Raw genomic sequence first — 20,323 nt, 5'->3', positions numbered from 1 at the left:
TAAATATTTTATATTTAAAAAATAATATTTTATATTTAAAATAATATTTTATTAATTTTAAGTTGAGTCGAATCGAGTACGTGTCATACAATATCGAATCAGATTAAATTCGAATATGAAAAAAATAAAAAAAAAATTAAATCAAATCAAAATCATATTTGATAGATATGAAATTAAATCGATATTCAAAATAAATAAAAATTTATTTCGATCCTACCCATATCAACTCTAATGACAGAGTTAACCGTAAATTGATGACATCAAATCTTTGTGACGTAACATATGCATTGGAGTTGTCTAAATTCAAGCATCCCATGGCATAAAAGGAACACTTTAGTCAAAAAATGACAGGCAAGTTTCTGCAGTTCCCAACATGAAAAAGAACAAAAACCAATTACCGATCCAGGCAGATATAAGCCAACAAGAGAAAATGGACAAATCCATCAACTCGTAAAAGGTTATATTATTAACTGTACTTAATTATATTAAATATTTTACTATAATTTAAAATCCATAGCCAAATTGTGAAGTACTGCTGATGTTGTGGATCCAACTTCTCTTCAAATCTAGGTTTATATAAGACGTGAAAAAGGTGGTAGATAACCCTACATTTGTAACCACAAAAACCATGCTTTAAAAAGGAATAAAATCCCCATTGCCATGCTAATGACATGTTCATAGATAAACAAAAGCAGAGAATCACATGGATACCAACTTATGAACATTGAAATCCAGCATAACCACTGACCACCCTTACCTTACCTCACTAACACAACCCACAATTAACTCACTCAATGTTTTTTTTCAACCCCACAATAGCATCAAGCCTGAAAACAAGAGAGTTATGAAGGAAGAGAAGCCTGGGAGCCTAAATCCTCCATCACTGTAGTCTGTGTTGATCCCTGCTCCGGAAGGGCCTAAGCCGGTGCCAGCTCCTCCTAAGACTCCTGTAGGTGTTGTTGTACCATACGGTGTTGTGCTTGTTGGGGTGTTAGTGCTTGGGTTCATGGTCGATGGTGTGGTGTTTGATGGAGTAGTTGTTGTGACAGGAGTGGTTGGTGTTGTGGTGGTGCCTGCCGTACTGATCCAAAAAAAAAGAAAAAAACAAGAGTCATCAAATATTTCTAAAAGCAATGAATCAAATAACAATTAATAATGCATAACACACAATATATGAGTCATATTCCATAAACCATGCATAGACAAGTTGGTTTGAATTTCACTGAGACAATTGTTTACATCCCGGATCTTCTTTCGAAAGAATATATTTGAGACATTTTTTTTATACTTGAACCAATTAAGATTTGAATTTTACTCACTGAAATTAAAAGTTTAATATTCTATCAATGGACAACGTACCAAAAAACATTTATTTTCACATCATGTATTTGGTTCAATATTTAATAAAGGACACAACCAGAAAATGAACTAAGTTTAAAAGGGTTAAATTCTTTATTTTTGGCTGGGGTGGGAGAAAGAGAATTGGAGGATATCTATATGTGTGGACACCTTCATCCAATTTATAAGATATTATTCATTTTAATCTAAAAATCTTATAATTTTATTTCATAATTTTTTTTTTAAATTTAAATTTAAATATTTATATATATCATATTATATCTACATGTTCTTTTAATATGAAATTAGAGGTACCACGATATATCCTAGAAGAATAGGAGCCTATGTCTGAACCCCAGCTCCTTAATTACTTTAATACTTACTAATGAGAAGGCATGAGGCACTAAGCCAAACTCAAAAGATCAAATGTTTTGAAAAATAAAGCAAAATGAATACAACTATGAGGTATCATATTTAGTCTAATATTTCAAGAAATTTTTTATATTTTAGATTAAATCTTAATCATTAAAATTAAAATTCAATATTTTTCGCATTTTTTTCAATGAAACTTCAATGATAGAATTCATATAATTATTTCCACTGTAATAATTTGATATCATCATTTCTTGATAGTTCATGAAATCAAATTCATATTTATGAACAGACAAGATGGTATAGTGAAAACAATTAATTTTTGAATAAGGATGGATACTTTCTTCTTAGGGATGGTGGATATGGAGATTATATGTCTTTATGTTTGCCATGGACATGGTAAAAAAAAGAAAAAGGAGGTGAGATGAAAAACAAACAAAGGACAACACATGCACAAGCTTCAAGGCATGTCAAATTTCAAAAAGTTGGGCTCTAATCTCAAAGAAAACATTCGTCCATCAAGGGTACGAAGGTGTGTGGCTCCAAAGATCAAAAAGAACCGAATGAGATTGCCCCACCATGAAACTGGCAGCAACTTTTTTTTTTTTTAATCAAATTATATTATTATAATTTATGTAGATATAAGAATATATTTTAAATTTATAAAATTCATAATACAATCTGTATTAAGGAAAAAAATTTTCATCATTTTCTTTTTTTTTTTTTTCATTTTTTGGGACAATAAATTCTTCTAGTGGGCAAATGCAGTAGGCAAAATCGTGAATATATTAGGGATGAGTACTTTAATGTGAATTTGATACAATTATACTATTCTTTCCATCTCAGATTATTAGTTATTCTTTAAAAAATATTTTATTATAAAGTTTTTAATTTGTTTTCATAAAATTGATGTTCTATAATTTTTTACATCAATATTAAAAAAATCACAAAAAATAATATTAAAATATAAAAATTACAGTTCTAAGTGTTTAAAAAACATTGATTTAAAACATCTAAAGAAGAAAATATATTAAAAAATGACTCTAAAAGAGTACTACACAAAATGTGTATCCTTAATTACTACATATAATTGAAAATAATAGAGATCATAGCAACTTACATAAAAGATTAAAATTGAGAAATTTTTATTTGATTAAAACACGCAATGATAAATTTTTCATCAAACATGAATATCGATTTATGATCGAACATTAAGTCTTTAACTTTTAATAAAAGGGACATTCGATCATGATGAAAGTAAATAAAACCATAGCAAGTTACAACAAACGACTAAATTTGACAATCCTTTATTTGATTTAGATACGCGGTAAGAGAATTTTTATTTATTACGGACATCAAACCTTTAGTAAAAGGTGCATTAGATCCTACTAAGTTCAAGATTTTTATGATAGTGAAAAGCAACAATGCTACATCACTCTAGAACTTTACTAATTAGATGTGGCACCATCAATATGAAGTTGACAAAAGGAGCTCATTTAGAATAAGATCAAAGGGAAAGGAAAAAGCAGTAAAGTGTTAGATATTGTATTGGAATATACAAATATAAATATAAATATAAATTTATTCTGGTTTAAAAGCATCTCTATGAAAACAGTTGAAGTGGACTTGAATTTCTTTTTGAAAAAAAGCTACCCTTTTTGGCTCCACTCTAATGATAAAAAGCTGGTTGTCCATTACTGGTTTTTTTTTTTTTTTTTATCAGAAGATTATTATTTCTTTTGTTAATCATTTTTTTTTCTTTTCCTCTGTTTAAACCTTAGTTCCTGCTTAGCTATGTGGTCCAACTTTGATAAAACTTTAGACTAAATATTTGCATGTGGACCATCAAAATATAAATATTTCATGGCCCTTTGTCCAACTATCCTAATTTGCTTCAAAACTATCAGAAATGTACATTTAACGCTTGAGCACACCAATCATTATCAACTTTAATCATAAAATTCAAATCTGTAACCAATTTTCTCAAAAAAATATATCCGAAATTAATTTTATTGAAAAAAATTAAAGTCTGATAATAAAAAATCTGACCATAAAATGTGATTACGAGTCGATGAAAATCTCTCCCACCACGTATAATCAAAGCAATCAAAGGACCCTAAATCCTAATCTTTGTCACTAAATGAGGCGTATTGTTTTTGGCTCAAACGCTAGCTCAAAAAGAAAACTAAATGAGGCATTTGGTGACTTCAAAAGTTAAGAGAAATGAAAGTATCTTTCTGCGGCAGACAGTGCCAAATGCCCCATTAATAGTATTAACAACTAGACGCGCCCCAGTTTTAATGTGCTGATATTACAGATCACATTAAAGAACAGAGACAACTATTATGCCTAATCGGCTACTCCTTTAGTCCTTCCTTCCCTTCTTATCACACAATAGTGGGATGGGCCCAATGTTTTGTGATGGAGAGAAAATGAAGTGCACATGAAAACTTTTTCCATAAACATATTTCAAATGAAGCTAAAAACAGAAAAAAAAAAAAAAAAAAAAAGAACCAATCAGAAACTTAATGCATACCTGACACTGGATGGGTAGGCACAGCCAGTAGAACCTGTGAATCACCAAGAAAAAATAAATAAGAGGGTAAGTTTTGGGATTGTTTTTCTTTTTAACTGCATTTGTAAAAATGTAAAATGCAGAAATTACAGACGGATGGAAAGGAAATTTACTAGGGTCAGATGCAGTGACAGTTGCAGTGCCAGCAAAATCACAAGAGCCTTGAGCTTGGCCTTTTCTTTGGAAATAGCTGTTAACAGCATAATTGCAATGTGCCCTGACAGTGTTGGGGTTGAAACAAGGCCCGGTTGAATGGATAGGATTACAGTCAGCCCCAGCTCCACAAGCATAGTCCAAAGTCTTCTGCAAGGCTGATTCACCCAGACTATCCTTGCAAACACACCATGTGGCACCTGTCCAAGTTCCCCATAAAAGAAAAACACATACAGTCATTTTTTTTTTCAGAGAAAGGGGAAATCTAAAACAGATTAAAAGGGAAAAACAATGAGATTTTGTTAAGGTGGGGAGTGAGATGAGAAGAACTAACAAAAGGGTGTTATTTTTCCTTAATGATGACCCAAATAGTGAAAGCTCAAGCTGGAAACTCAATGGAAGAAAGAGAAAGAAAACATTAGCATGAGATGACAGGGTGCAACTCTCTTCAGACTAAAAAGAAAAAAGTGAAAAAATGTTGGATAGATGCAGCCAACATGGGTTAGATGAATTCTATTTTGTTCTTTTTTTAAGGGAAAAGAAAAGGAATGTTAGGTAGAAAAATGAAACATGGAAGCCATAAAGAAAAGGAGATAAACATCTACAAACAGAAAACAAAATGGCTTTGCAGAAAAAATATGTCATCTCAACGGCTTACTTGAGCGGCCAGTCATGGCCAGAATGAGCACTGCAAGCACTAAAGCAGCCATGATTGAAGAACAAAGAGTATTGGGGGAGTGTGTCTGAGTAATTAAGAGATACTAAGGCTAGTGGAAGATAACAATGGCGGTCACAGCTTAGTCAGAGAAAACTTTGTTGCAACTTGAGAGAGAAACAGAGTATAAGGCAGTGTGAGAGAAAAGTTGGTTGATATCTAGACAAGAGAAATAAAACATGTAAGAAAGTGATGTAGATGGTGGGATGAAGGTGGCCTTGTTTGGTGTCGGCTTGTGGAGTGCTTTTTTGTTTCTTCATTTCAGGTACTATATTTATGTCTTTACTCTTTACTTTAAAAAGTTTAACCTACATCAAAGGAAGAAATAATAGTTTCATAGGGAGTTGAGCTTGATCAAAGTAAAGCTTTTGGTTTCTCTGAGGCACTATTTGAGGGTTAAAGGTGACTGGGAATTGTTGACAGTGGGATCCCACAGAGCTAATGTATGAACTATGGACTTTTCAAGTTTTGTTATGTTCATACTATTTCATAATGCAAGCATCAGGATTCATGATGGATCAACAGATTTCTATAGTAATTGATTTTGCACAATGTGCCTTTTTTTTTTCTTTTTGAATTTAAGCAAAAATAAATATATGAAATGACATGATGACATTAAGAAAAATGAGTCATCTCATCATCTGTCAGTCACCACTAACCACTGCGAATATGTATTTCTGCAATAGAGATGGGCTTCAAACTATAGACAGCCTCATTTAGTTCAACCAACCAGGTTGGCAGTGGTGCCCACATATTTTGTTTCTTCTTGGCTGCCATTATAATGCCTTTTGATCAACACTTCTTGGCAGCTACTATGGGGGGTTCTTTGACCATAGATATGATTACCCTATGCATTTTCCACACCATTTGATTTTGATCTCAAAACCTTTCCCTCCTTGCTGAAAGCAAATTTAAACAACAATGCATGGAACTTATAATAAATTGTTGAAAAAAAAAAAAAGAACCACTTTAGTTTCAAATAAATCAACCATTTTGTGATTTGTGCCCTGAAAGCACATTCATAGAACAAGGAAAAAAGTTAAACCTAAGTAAAGTTGTTTCTCATTTTGTTAGCAAGAATCTTAAATCCCAATCTCATCTAATCTTGGCATGATTAACCCTAGCTGTGAGTTGTGAGTTGTGACTGTCCAATGCCTGCTCCTCCCATTGGTTGTGCATTTAGGCCTTCAGGGCAGTTCTTTCTTGGGCTGTCAATTTTCTGTCATTGGACGTTTGTTCCATTTTCATAGTGACCAAGCCTGTAAATTTTGAAAAATTTTAAATAAATTTTGGTATATTTGTTAAATAAATATTTTTAGTAAAAATATTAATAAAATTTTTACCGGTTAATAAGTATCAATTAAATTTAAATTATAAATAATATTTTTAATAATATTTTTACATATTACTGATTTTTACGTTAAACTTATTAATCTATCTATTTGAATTTTTATTAAAATTTTTTATTTACTTATTTTTAATAAAAAACTTTATGAACATCATCTATGAAATTTCATATAAGTTTTGTCATAAACTAACAATCATACATTTAACTATTAATTTTGACAATTTTAAATATATAAAAAAAAGTGCTATCCATTATAAAGTAAATAACCAACAGATTCATGAATATCAAAAGGAAACCCAATTTCACTAGAGAAAAAAACTCTCCAGCAAATTGGGGTCATTATGTGGTGATAGATTGATAGCACTAGATTTACAAACAAGCCAGGGCCCAGGGACGTGCATTAAAATTTTATCTGTGAAGTACTCTCAACAGGCGCATAACTTAAAACATTGCGATGATGCTCAATAAGCATGCGGGGATAACCTTGGCCTTGGGTGCACCATCAATGGCGCGGCACGTTGTAATGTCAACCCGAAGGCTTCATCCATGTTCAGCTTCTCAGGTATTAATCCATCAGCCAGCTCCCAGTCGAAAGCATGCACCAATGTAGCTGCTAATAGCTGCACCATGCGCAACCCTAAGCTCATACCAGCACATATTCTACGTCCAGCACCAAATGGTATAACCTCAAAATCATTTCCCCTAACGTCAGCATTGGGCCTTTCGCCGCCTGGTAAAAACCTGTCAGGCCGGAACTCTAGCGGGTTCTTCCATTCGTTAGGGTCACGAGCTATGGCCCACACGTTGACCAGTAGCGTGGCACCCTTTGGGATGTGGTAGCCATTGATCTCACAGCTCTCCGAAGCCATCCGAGGGAGGGAGAGTGGTGTTGATGGATGAAGCCGGAAGGTTTCCTTGATCACAGCTTGGAAATAAGTTAGATGGGGCAGGTCTAAGTCTGAGACAAGCCGATCTCGACCCACAACTGAGTCCAACTCTTTCCGAACTTGGGCCAAGATCTTGGGATGCCTAATGAGCTCTGCTATCGCCCACTCTACTGTGCTTGAGGATGTATCAGTTCCAGCTGTGAACATGTTCTGCCATCAGATCATACACAATTAGCACTAACCCTGATTATTAAAATATATTTAGCACATGGGAACAGAGAAGACAAAGGAGATTAAAGAATTGCTTTAAGCACATGACATGTTTTTATCCCTTATGTATTTTGTTTGTCTCATTATAGTATCTATTTTGACATGGAAAATGTTCCACATCCATGGCATCATCAGGACTATTGAAAATGGGAGAATTATTTATTAATATCTTGTACCTAATCTTGCATTTATTCCAAAGGGAAAATTAATGATCTTTTTTCCGAAAGTAAGCTTATTAATATTATCTAATTCCATAGATAAAATCTACTGTAGTATAATAAGAAAGAAGTACCAAGAGCAATGCTTTGATTTCCGTGTCTGTGAGCTTTCCTCCTTCTCCATCAGCATCCTCCAATGAAATCAACGTACTCAACAAATCCGTGTGCTTCCCACTGCCATCTCCAGCCTTGAGTTTGTGTTCCTCAAGAATCCCACTCAAAAACCTGTCAAATCGCTTGTGGAGCTTCTTCATTTTAGCTTGTACCCCCTGCAAGTCTAGCCACTCCAGCGCTGGGATGAAGTCACCAATGTTGAAAACCCCAGCCAACACCATCAGCTCCACCACCATCGACTTGAATTCATCTGCTTGCGGATCAGCCCCGCCAGTACCGTCACCGAACACCCTTTGCCCAAGCACCACTCGCCCCAGGGCATTCACTGTGCAGACGTTCAGTAGTTGCCCCAAGTTCACCTTATTTTTAGCACTTGCCAAAGCTAGTACAAGCACCTTTATCTCCTCCTGCTCAAATCAGGTTACCGTAATCAGAACCAATCCGACAGAATATCAAAATATTTATTACTTATGGGGAATATATAGAGGAATCAGTTAAACCTGGCGAACGTGTCTGAAGTCATCCAAAGCCTTGCCAGAGAATAGATGGACGGAACTGATTTTCCGTAGCATCCGCCACCTCGGTCCATAAGGCGCAAACACAAGATCCTGATAGTTATAAGCAACATACTTGGCACCAGCATTGGGTGGCCGGCTCGAGAAGTTAGCGTCATGAACTTTCAAGAATTGGGCTGCAACCGTTGCCGACGCTGCCACTACCACGTCCACGAACCCCAACCTGAGGTGCATTAGAGGTCCATAGACTTTAGCCAAGGCTGCTAAGCTATGGTGAGGCATAGGACCCATATGTGGCAAGTTCCCAATAATCGGCCATGGTTTCGGGCCTGGAGGTAGGCGATGGCGCTTCCTCAAGGTAACAAAAACGAAATAGAGAAAAACAGCAGAGAGTATGGAGTATAGAACAAATGAAGCCATGGGTGGTCCAGAAGCTTTCAGTTTCAAGAAATTATTTGGAAGTGAAGAGGGAGAAGAGTAGAGAGTGTTTTATAAGTAGTATTTCATTCTGACAAGACATTATGGAACAAAAAATGTATAGATTAGATTGTAGAACTGGTTAGCTATAGACAGTTTGAACAGATTTGTTGGGTGAACGTGTGTCTGGTAGGTGAGGCTACCCCCTTGTAGAACAGCGGCAACCATTGACCAGATAGTGAAGAATGGTAGAAATTGCAAACACATGACTCTTGCCTAAAAATCTAGAATGGTAGAAATTACACTAAACACATGATTCTATTGGACTGCTAAGCGTGATATTGTTACCCACAAGGGAGCTAACGATTTTTTTTTTAAATTAATTTTTTAAAATTTTTAAATAATACAAAGTAAACTCTCCAATTTTATTAAAAATAAAATAAATCTTATATTTTTTATTTTATTTAATTAAAAACATTAACTTTTATTTTAGTGTAATTGTACCATTAAATTTGGAAAATAAATTAATAATATCTAATTTTTAGAAGTTTTAAAATAGCATTCCCTTAAATATTTATAATTGAAGTCATCTAAATTGTTGATGTGTTTTCTAACAGGATAATTGGTTGTTTGCTGGAAGATTGGATGCTTGATTTGGCAATAAAAGTGACCTATCACAAAGAAAACAGGAATGATCAAAGAATACAAATAAAACTAAATAAGCATTTTTATAAATTACATCATCCAATTCAAAAATTTTTAATAAAAAATTGAATATTTTATAGCATCAAGGATTTAATTACAATAAAATCAAAGTTTACATGCTCATAAAATAAAAGATGGATAATTTTTTTTTCATTTTTGACTAAAATTTAATAACTTATTTAGATATTATTCCATTTAAAAATTCACTCTCTTAGATATTATCACAAAGAAAACAGGCATGATCAAAGAATACAAGTAAAACTAAATAAGCAGTTTTATAAATTACATCATCCAAATTCAAAAGTTTTTAATAAAAAATTGAATATTTTATAGCATCAAGGATTTAATTACAATAAAATCAAAGTTTATATCCTTATAAAATAAAAGATGGATGATTTTTTTTCTTTTTTGACTAAAATTTAATAACTTATTTAGATATTATTCCATTTAAAAATTCACTCTATTCATTTTTTTTATTTGTATTTTTTCAAGGGATATTTGAAAATTCTCCAAAGACTTTTCGATATTGATTGGTAGATATTAAATAACACTAGCTTTATATTCAAAACGTCCAGTGTTATTTTGATTGAAAGAACTCTATAGATAATTAATTAGCATTTATATTACGAAAAGGAGCCTCCATCTTTGACTGTTGAGTGCCTATGCTAAATAATTTATCACCTACCAAGAAAAAAATAAATTATGAAGGAAATTTCTTCATTTATTGAATAAACATTATTTTTCTACTAGTTTCTCAACATCAACTAATAGACAATTTTTTTGTGGAAAGTAACACTAGACACTAGTTTGGCCAAAAAAAAAAAAAACACTAGTTTGTCATAATTTTATTTATTTAGTAAAATTTTTTTTAAAAAATTGTAATTTAGAAATAAGAGAAGAAATTGTAAGTACTGAAATTTGAATTTTAAATTTACTGAATAACATCTCTTATATAAGATTATATATACTAATTGAATTATGATTTTTGTTCAATTTTTGTTTTTTATATTGTTTGAAAAATTCATGAATTTATTACCTACTTTGGTAAATAATTTTGTTATGATTTGTGAATAAATTGAATAAAAAAATCTAACAATTCAAATAAAAGATCTATATCTAAATTTTTTTTATCTCATGCTTAATTAAGAAATTTTTAAAAAAGAAGTAAAGAATTGTCGTGTGTGTTAAATTATAAATTTATAATTTATAATTTAAAATTAGCATAAGGACTAAATTGAACAATCTTATAAACTTGCTTTTGAAAATTAAAATTCCATTGCTAATCTAAACTCTAAAGGATACTTATCCAATTAATTAAAAATTTTTGAATTTAATTACGAACCATTGAACTTCAAGTTGGGAATCCTTAAATTTCAAATTACAAATATTTGAATTTTCAGTTACAAACTTTTGAATTGCAATTGCGAATTGCAAATCTTTATTATAGATGAGAATCTCTATATTTTTTTTTATATCAAAATCGGATGTAATGGATGTTTATATTTTTGCACATCTCTTGTTTCATAGAAAATATACAAAAATATGCAAAGATGGACAGTGATAGACACCATATTTAGTCAAGGGTCAATTTACATTTTAAAATTAAGCTTTAAATTTTATTTTATTTTATTTTTATTTATTATTTATTATTGTATTTAGTTTTGAGTTACTAATTTATTAAAAAAAAAAAGATTTGTTTGGCTTAGATTTCAACGAAAGAATTGGTAAAGAATTAAAAGTGTTAAATTTGGTTTGGTTTGTAATTGTTGAAAACTGATTGATCAAAAACTCTCTTATAATTGGGATGTTTTCTCTATAAATTTAACATCATAGAAACATGGTAGGTTGGGAAAAGCAAAAAATTCATGAAAAAGAATCGACGGTAAAAAAAATTCAATTGCAAGTAAAAAATACAAGAAGGATCGACTCTACCTTCCCCAATTTCTAGCTACAATAATACCCAATAGCTACCATACCCAAAATCCTGAAATAGAGAAGTAGCAACCAAAAACCACCAGAAATAAAAAAAATCATCTCAAGAATTTTATGCAAAATTACCGAGATTGCGACATAACTAATCAAGTTCTTTCAAAACCTAATTTTTTATGCAAAACACGTTGAAACCTAATGCAATCAACACCTGGTCCGACTTGTCACGTTGAAACCCAAGATATATTACAAACAGGTTGCCACTTGTGTTTTTCTTTCTTGCATTTGACTAGACTTCCTAGGCTATTGGATGGTGACATGGGGCTAAGTCCTTTTGTTGAGATGTACCTTATAAATTATAGTCCTAGATACTTACGATTTTTCAACAAGTTTAAATTAGATGGTATTTGCACTTTGGTTGTTTTCTTCTTTCCCTTTCTTTTATTCATTTGATGTGTTTATTTATTTATTTATCTTGTATTTGTTTGCTTATTTATTTATAATCTTTAAATTATTTCATGAAAGTCACAAACTTTTTTAAAAGTGTGTCAATATAGTTCTCCCTTTAAATTTGTATAAAATCAAACTAATGAATTTAAAATTATTACTTTTTATTAATTATTATTATATCAAAATATATTTATTTAAAAAATAATTTTTTAAAATTATTAACAAAATAATTAAAGTATCATTTTACCCTTAATTTTAAAAACAATGGCAAAATTGATACCTTTATTTTATTCTTAAAAAATTTAAAAGTTTTATTTTTTTAATAAATACATTTTAATATAACAGCAAAGAATAATAATTCTATATCCATTATTCTAAATTATAATTATCTTTTATTTTTACTCAAAATTTGAAAAGAGAACCATATTGATGTAATTTTTAAAAGTTTTGAGACTTTTATGAAATAATTTAAAAATTAAGAATCCAAATAAAGCTCAAATAAAAAATTTAGACTATAAGTGCACTTTATCCCAAGTATTATGTTGGCTCCTTGCATTGACTAAAATGCATAGTTTCTTTTGCATAGATTTCACATTAATTAAAATCCTTTGGACTTTCCCAAACCACATATTAGGAGTTTGAGATTTAAGTTTCGTTAAAGGTGATTAGAGAATAGGTATTTATTATATATAAAAGAGGCAATGGCAATGTATACATGAAAAATCCCAACTCCCAAAAAAAAAACTTTTAGGCTTTGCTTGGTCAATTGGATAGAATAATAAAAAAAATTTTAAAATTAAAAAGGGAGAAAAAAAAAGAGAAAAGTATATATTTTTTCCACAATTTACTTGGTAGAAAAATGAATTTTTTTTTCATACATTACTTAATAGGATTAAAAAATGAAAAGAAAAAAAATAAAAATTATATCAATTATTCCTTTGTAAGTTAAGATTAAAAAAATAAAATAAAATTTAAGATATAATAAATAATCTTGTAATATACACATTTTACATACATTTTTCTCCTTTATTTTTTCAATTTGAAATGGTTTGCTTTTTTAGATAAAGATGAAAAATGAATATCTTTTCTATTTTATTTTTTCTCATTTTCATCAAAGAAAAAAATTAATCATCGTTCTAATTCTTTAATTTACCAACAAATCCTTGATCTTGTGTAAGGTAAAACGTTAGGTCTTTCCATAAGGTTCAAGCCTGCAAAATCGACTTGGGTCTTGTATAAGTTGAAACATTGGCCCAATTACTCTCCTTTGAAATGCAAAGAGTAAAAGAAATACATTTTATTTGAATATATAGTTGATGTAATGAATAAATATATTATACATTATCAATAAATTATATAAATAATATTAGGTTAATGTTATGTGATACATAAAATTTAAAAATTTTTAATGTAATAATTGAATGATTATTTTGTCATATATCATCATTTGAAATTAGTTACGTTGGAGATAAATACCACATTAATTAACAAATTATATCACATTAATTTTTTTAAAATTCTTAATCAATTCTCAAATTTTTCTACCTAATTACATACCTGATTGAAGTGAACATTACGTGCCTAAATTCTTTCGAACTCGCTACATGTAAGTACTAACTCTAATGACATATTAACTGATCCAAAAGATAATTAGCACATTAAAATTTAAAAAAAATTTAAATATCATTTTAAATATTTCATTATAATTTAAAAATCATTTATAATATTAATCCAATAATATTTATATAAACATTGCATTTAATATGGCGTAAAATTTTTTTTTCCTTTGATCATACATTTGTGAAGAGGAAATATGGCATACCACTAATGTATCGACTTGATAACGGCACCGCCATTACCAGGGCACAGTCTTGAATGCTAACACCATGGTGATCTTCAAATATTTCTTTCAACCCTCGAAGGATGCTAATTGTGTCTGCAGCACTAGGCTCAGCTACATAAACCTGCTGGAACCTTCGCCCAAATGCAGCATCCCTTTCCGCATACTTCTTATATGCCTCGAGTGTAGTAGCACCTATGCACCTAAGTTGACCTCTAGCAAGCATAGGTTTAAAGAGGTTAGCTGCATCCATGGAACCCTCAGTTCGACCAGCACCGAGTACTAAGTGGATTTCATCAATGAAGAGGATGACTTTGCCCTCAGCTTCTTCAACTTCTTTCAAAACTGCCTTTCATCTTTTCTCAAATTCTCCTCTATATTTTGCACTGGCAGTCAATGCACCCATGTCCAACGCAATGATTCTCACATCAGCAAGCTTACTAGGAGCATCTCCTCTCACAATTCTTTGAGACAAACCCTCTACCACAGCAGTTTTACTGATACCTGGCTCTCCAATAAGAACTGGGTTGTTTTTAGTTCTCCTTGAGAGGATCCTAATAACCCTTCTAATTTCCTTATCTCGGCCTATTACTGGATCAAGCTTCCCAGCCTGCTCAACAAGATCTCCCCCATAAGTTTTTAAAGCCTCAAATGTAGTGCCTCCAGAGGCACTCTCCACCTTTTTCCCTTCCTTTCCTCGAAGCTTTTCAACCTCCGGTTTCACTCTTGCTGGAGCAACCCCAGCTTCTTTTAACAAATCTGCAATTAGGGAATCCTCAAGAAGGCCTAGAATCAAAAGATCAACAGCCAAATGGGTATAACCACGTGCCTTTTGTGACGCTTGGGCACAACGAATCCCCTTAACAAGAGAAGTACTTGCAGGAATTTCATCTGGTGCAGGTGACTGTGATGGGAGCTTCTTCAAGGCCTGATTGAATACCCTCTTTGCCGCTGGGGTTAGATATTAAAGTAACTGCAAGGTGGAGAGGAGTGAATTGGGCATGGCCATTGCTCAGCGCTAGCTCATGAGCCCCAGCAAGAGCCTCATTTGTCTTGTGGGTGAATTTATCAGGATTCATTATCCTTGTGACTATAAAACCTGCAAAAAAGGATTCAAGGACTTTGAAATTGTAACAATTTCAAGGAACAAGCAATTATGAAATAAACATCATGCGTTAAGTATCTTCTTTAAAAGTTTCAGATTCGTTTGATATAATATGAACAGAAATGTAAGAAAAGACAATTCGTAACCAAGTACTCCAGAACCATAAATGATAACAATGGGCAAAATAAATGTTATATGGACTGTTATAAGATTATAATAGTTACCAAACCTGCTCCATGGTAGATTTATGATAGATTTAATGATTCGTGTATTTTATATTAAAAATTTGTATATTTGTGTTATATTTTATATTAAAATTATATATCATAATTCGCGTTGATATGAAAATATAAAATAATTTTTTTATTTTATTAAATTTATTTATGATTTTTATTAAAATTTTAAATTGTATTATCTTTATTCATTGTATCATATTTAAAATGATTTGTGCTGCTGCATATGCAAGAATGAAGAGCACCATCTGAAAATGCCTTTCAGATATGGCACATGACATTAGCTCTGGTTGTTTGATTCTCAGCCTGCAAGATCATAAACAAATAAACATTGAAAATTCATGTCACAGAGAAACAAGCTTACATACAATTTTACAATAACTATTTACCTTCTCTTTTTCCTCCTTTTCCCTTCAGTATCAATGTCAGTTATGCAGTTCTTAACCTTATCAACAAGAGCAGTCAATAGCCAATGAGAATTTGATGACAATGATGAGGGCATAAATTTTATCTTACTTAAAATTCTTGCTTTGAGATTGAAGAATTCCCTGCAATTACCACAATCAAAGCAGTTTCCGACTCCAGTTCAGATTTATGCATTGTTACAAAAACAGTAAGAGCCTAAAAAATGAGAATGTTACGTGAGATTTCTTGGTAGAGCCAGCCTTAGAAGTGTAATTCAAAATGAAATGCCAATACCATAAATTGCATAGAACGAGCACATAATAGTCCAAAATCAAGGTTCTCAAATACAAAAGAAAAAAAAAATTGAGGTGCTATGTGGGCACCTCAGATGACATTCTTTTATATAAATATATAAAATCTATATAAAATTATATAGATAATAGAATATAGATTTTTAAATATATCATAGAGTAGCTTGAGGCAGAACATCTTAAATCTTCTTTTGATTTGTCTTTGATTTTTTATAAGAAAAAGACCCATTGATATCGATTTTTACATAAATGTCCATATTGAATCAAGATGGATCGAAACCTATTGGTCATTGATTTTTTTCTCAAACAAAAATGTTACAAGTTAAATTTTTTATTTTGTCATCCTTATTTACTATTTGTTTGAAATTTTATTTTGTTAAAAAAAAAAAGAAAAGTAACAAAAAAAAAAAAAAACTAGGGTAAACTTAAGAAATATACCTTGAGGTTATAATCGAAATAAAAGTCCCTCATGATATTTAAAACGTGACACTTAACTACCATACGATTTGTTTTATTGTTTTTTTTTACCTCAAATAGTTACTTTTTTCCTTTTTTATTTTTTTTTATTTTTCATCTGAATTCATACTCTTTCTCTCTCTCTAAAACTTCACATTTTCTCTCTAAAAAATTTATTTTATCTCTCTAAAATCAAACGAGTTATCTCTCTGAATCCAAATCAATCCACAAATAGCAACATTCAAATCACTAAAAATCTCCACACCACCACCGCCACCATTACAAGTTCACATCACTATTAGATTTCATCTTTTAACCTTTTTCATCAAAGAGTCAAAATCCTAGTTTTGCTATAAATAATAATAACCCTCTTTCAACATCTAGGACTCTTAGGCCTTCTTAGCATCGATCTTCCAAACAATCTAAATATGAAGGGCCTTGTTCTACATCCCATACAGCTACTTTTAATCATGGTGTAAGGATTGTTCGACATCATAATGGTTCTATAGGCTATCAAAAGTATTCATACAAAATAACCGATGACAACATACAGCCTGAAGAATTGCCTACTATGGCAAAACATTATATCGATTCCAGTAAGGGAAAATCTGAATTGGTGGGAAAGAACGAGGTTTTTATTTATAGCTAGAAAAAGATTTTGCCAGTGGAAAGCAAATCTTTCATCAAATATCCCATTGATGATCATATGACTTCTAATTCAAGTGGTTTATTGGAACCTGAAAAAATTGAACCAAGTGTTTGTCTTAGTTTTTCTAATAGTATGTGCACTAGCGTGCTTTTATGCTGAAGCCAAACAAAGTTTCACTAATAAAGATGTTAGTGAATGTGCAAGCAATGTCAAAAATTATGGTGAAAGTTTTGAAGTGAATAGAAAGATAAACATTTATAAAGAGAGCACTGGTAGTGATGTTAATAATGAAAGCAACTCTAGTTGTCCTACAAACTCCATAAAAGCAAATGATATAAGATGGGAAACAATTCAAGTTTGTTAGATCTCGGAAGGGATACTTGGACTTTAAGCACTTTAGGGTGCTAAAGAGATTGAAATGTGGATATATAGACGGTGTTTATCTATTAGAATTGACTTAATGGTGGTGGTAATGTGAAGATTTTAGTGATTTGAAGTTGTTATTTGTAAATTGTTCTGGGTTTAGAGAGAGAAAATAATTTTTTAAAAAAAGTATGAATTTTTAGAAAAAGAGTATGAATTTAGATGAAAAAGAAGGAAAAAAAATAAAAAGAAACAAAAAAGTAATGGTTTTGATAATAAATAAATAAATCATAATATAGTTAAGTGTAACATTTTAAATCTCATGTGGTATTTTCATTTTAGCCTTAATCACAAAGTATATTTCTAAAATTAACCTAAAAAACTAAATAAGGGTAACACATGGATAATATCTTATTATCACAAAATATATCTAATAAAAAAATAAAAATCTAAAATAAAAGAAATTGTAAATAGTAAAAATAAAAAATAAAAAAAATTTTCATAAAATGTATCGTATGAACACTCCATTGAGTTTTAAATATTAATTTTTAAATTAAAATATTAAATAATAATTTTATTAATATAATATATTTATAAATATAAAAATTAAATTAATAATAAAATATATTTTTATATTTACTTTGAAATGAGTTACGATAAAGCACTTCAAACTTGTTTTCACCGCAATACCATATCTTATAAAAAAACGCAAAATATTCCAACTCAATTTCAATTAAAAAAAAACTCCTATCATATTGGAATGGATTGAAACATATCAAATACGTATTCTTTTGGTATTTCTATCAATTAACACATTTTGTTATAAAATTTATTTAATTAAAAGTACAAAAAATGTGAAAGAGAAAAAAAGATAAATGGAGTACTACGCAAAAATTTCCATTGTACTAATTTTTTAGAACAAAATTAATTTAATAAGAAAGACATAAAAAACAAAAAAATGAAAATAAAAAAAGAGGTTATTATGATGTTATGCTAAATTTCAATTGAGTTTAAAATATTAATTTTTTAAATTAAGGTATTGAAAAATAATTTGATTATTTAAAAATAATAAGTATAAAAAATAAGGTGCCACATGTACACATTCATTTGCTTTTTTTTTTTTTTTACAACAAAGTAATCTTAATTAAAAAATAAAAAATAAAAAATAAAAGTAGAATAAAGTTAAGTTAGTACGTGATATTTGAAATAATGAATTTTTCTTGAAAATTTTATATCATGGATTTAAAAAATAAAAAGAACTAAATGAAGAAAGGACTGAAAAAAAAGAAAAAAAATCAAATACGAGTGTGACATCAACACTTTCACTAATATTTTTTTCTTAAAATATCATCAAATTAAAAAAAAATTTATATAATCATATCCAATGGGCCTCATGTTAAAAAATTTTTAAAATAATTTTTAGAAAATATTAAATGTTTAAAAAAAATGAAAAAATGTAAATAGCAAAAAATTAAAAACAAAAAAATAAGTCAAATGACTTAGTATATGGCATACTCTCGATACCAAGTAAGTTTCAAAAAATAATAAAGGGTAAATTACATATATATATATATATATATCATGTGGTTAAATGAGATTTATGTGATTTACCAATAATAAAATATAAAAAATTATTTAATAAATATATAAAAAAGAATAAAACAAAAAGTAAAAAACAAAAAAAAAAAAAACACGTGACATCATTAGTATCAAATGGATCCAAAAAAATAAAATCTAAAAAAATTTATTAAAAATATTTAAAAAAAGAATTAAAAATACTAAAAAGGCAAAAAAGTTTAATATAAATGGTTCCCTCAAATAAAAAAAAATCTTTAGAAAATGTATAAATTTTATACTTTTAAAAAATATTATTAAATTTTTTAAATGAAAAGATTGAAAAGGTAAAAAAAAAAAAAAGCAAAAAAAAAAAGGTCCCACACATAAAAAATAAAATATATTAAAAAACAGTTTTTTATAGTTTTAAAAAATATTTATTAACTAATCTAAAAAAAAGTTAAAAAAAATAAAAGAACCAAATAAAAAGGGAAGATGAAAATGAAGCATGGTAGTCCAAGTAATTAAAAATCATCAAATTAAAAAATAATGAAAGATTATATTTTAAATAATCAAATCAAATGAGCCCTATATTAAAAAAATTTTAAAATATTTTTTAAAATATTAAAAATATTTAAAAATATGATCAAATAAATAGCAAAAAAAAATAAAATAAGTCAAATGATTTAACACATAGCATACTTTCCATATCAAGTAGGTATAAAAAATAAAATACAAAAAATTATTTATTAAATATGTAAAAAAAGAAGAAAAGAAAAATTAAAAAAATAAAGATGTGACATATTATTTAATATCAAGTGGGTTTAAAAAAATCTAAAAATCTTTATTTTTTTAAAAGAAAAAATAAAAAAGGGTAAAAAGAAAAAGGCAAAAAAAAAAAAAAACAAACTTGATATAAGTGGGTCTTCCACATAAAAAGATAAAATTTTTAATTTTTTTATAATTTAAAAAATATTATTAAATATTTTTTTGGAAAAGGAAGTAAACAAGGGTAAAAAAAAAATAAAAATTTTTTTAATATAAATGGGTTTGACACATAAAAAATAAAATATTTTAAAAATATTTATAATTATTTAAAAAATAAAAAAATACACAAAAAATCATGTTAATGACATGTGGCAGCTAAAGGGAAAAATACTATTCATAGTACAAGAGTAAATTCATTTCTTAATTTTAATTTTAAGTAAAATTAAAAGATTAAAATACATTTAATAATGTATGTTTATTTTTGTATTTTTCATATGACTTTTGAGTAATATTCCTAATTTATTTAAGTAATATTCAATTGAGTTGATGTCATTAGACTCATACTACCAAACTCAAACAAAGTTTACAATAGTATAGAAGTCATAGTTTTATAATAATAGTATTAGATATTGC

At 29.3% G+C, this 20,323-nt stretch overlaps 2 protein-coding genes and 1 pseudogene across 2 annotated transcripts; all 3 read right to left on the bottom strand.

Moving 5' to 3' along the window:
• Positions 1 to 610: 610 nt before the first annotated feature.
• Positions 611 to 5,344, bottom strand: LOC111289524 (PLASMODESMATA CALLOSE-BINDING PROTEIN 2-like). The gene is made up of 4 exons (XM_022880642.2): positions 5,097 to 5,344; positions 4,399 to 4,638; positions 4,247 to 4,280; positions 611 to 1,081 (listed from the first exon to the last, which is right to left on the bottom strand). Exons 1-4 carry the CDS (start codon positions 5,146 to 5,148, stop codon positions 805 to 807), a joined length of 603 nt encoding a protein of 200 aa, XP_022736377.1. The 5' UTR covers positions 5,149 to 5,344; the 3' UTR covers positions 611 to 804.
• Positions 5,345 to 6,820: 1,476 nt separating this feature from the next.
• LOC111289514 (flavonoid 3'-monooxygenase-like) lies at positions 6,821 to 9,104 on the bottom strand. Its single transcript, XM_022880631.2, has 3 exons — positions 8,491 to 9,104; positions 7,951 to 8,397; positions 6,821 to 7,598 (listed from the first exon to the last, which is right to left on the bottom strand). The coding sequence occupies exons 1-3, from the start codon at positions 8,923 to 8,925 to the stop codon at positions 6,963 to 6,965; spliced, it is 1,518 nt and encodes a 505-aa protein (XP_022736366.2). The 5' UTR covers positions 8,926 to 9,104; the 3' UTR covers positions 6,821 to 6,962.
• Positions 9,105 to 13,796: 4,692 nt separating this feature from the next.
• Positions 13,797 to 14,925, bottom strand: LOC111275062 (chaperone protein ClpB1 pseudogene; annotated as a pseudogene).
• Between the last annotated feature and the right edge of the window lie 5,398 nt (positions 14,926 to 20,323).

Source organism: Durio zibethinus, chromosome 17 (assembly GCF_047325235.1).
Source record: "Durio zibethinus cultivar Kanyao isolate XHJ-2024 chromosome 17, ASM4732523v1, whole genome shotgun sequence".
Taxonomy (NCBI): Eukaryota; Viridiplantae; Streptophyta; class Magnoliopsida; order Malvales; family Malvaceae; genus Durio; species Durio zibethinus.
This window is presented reverse-complemented; position numbering and strand designations above follow the sequence as displayed.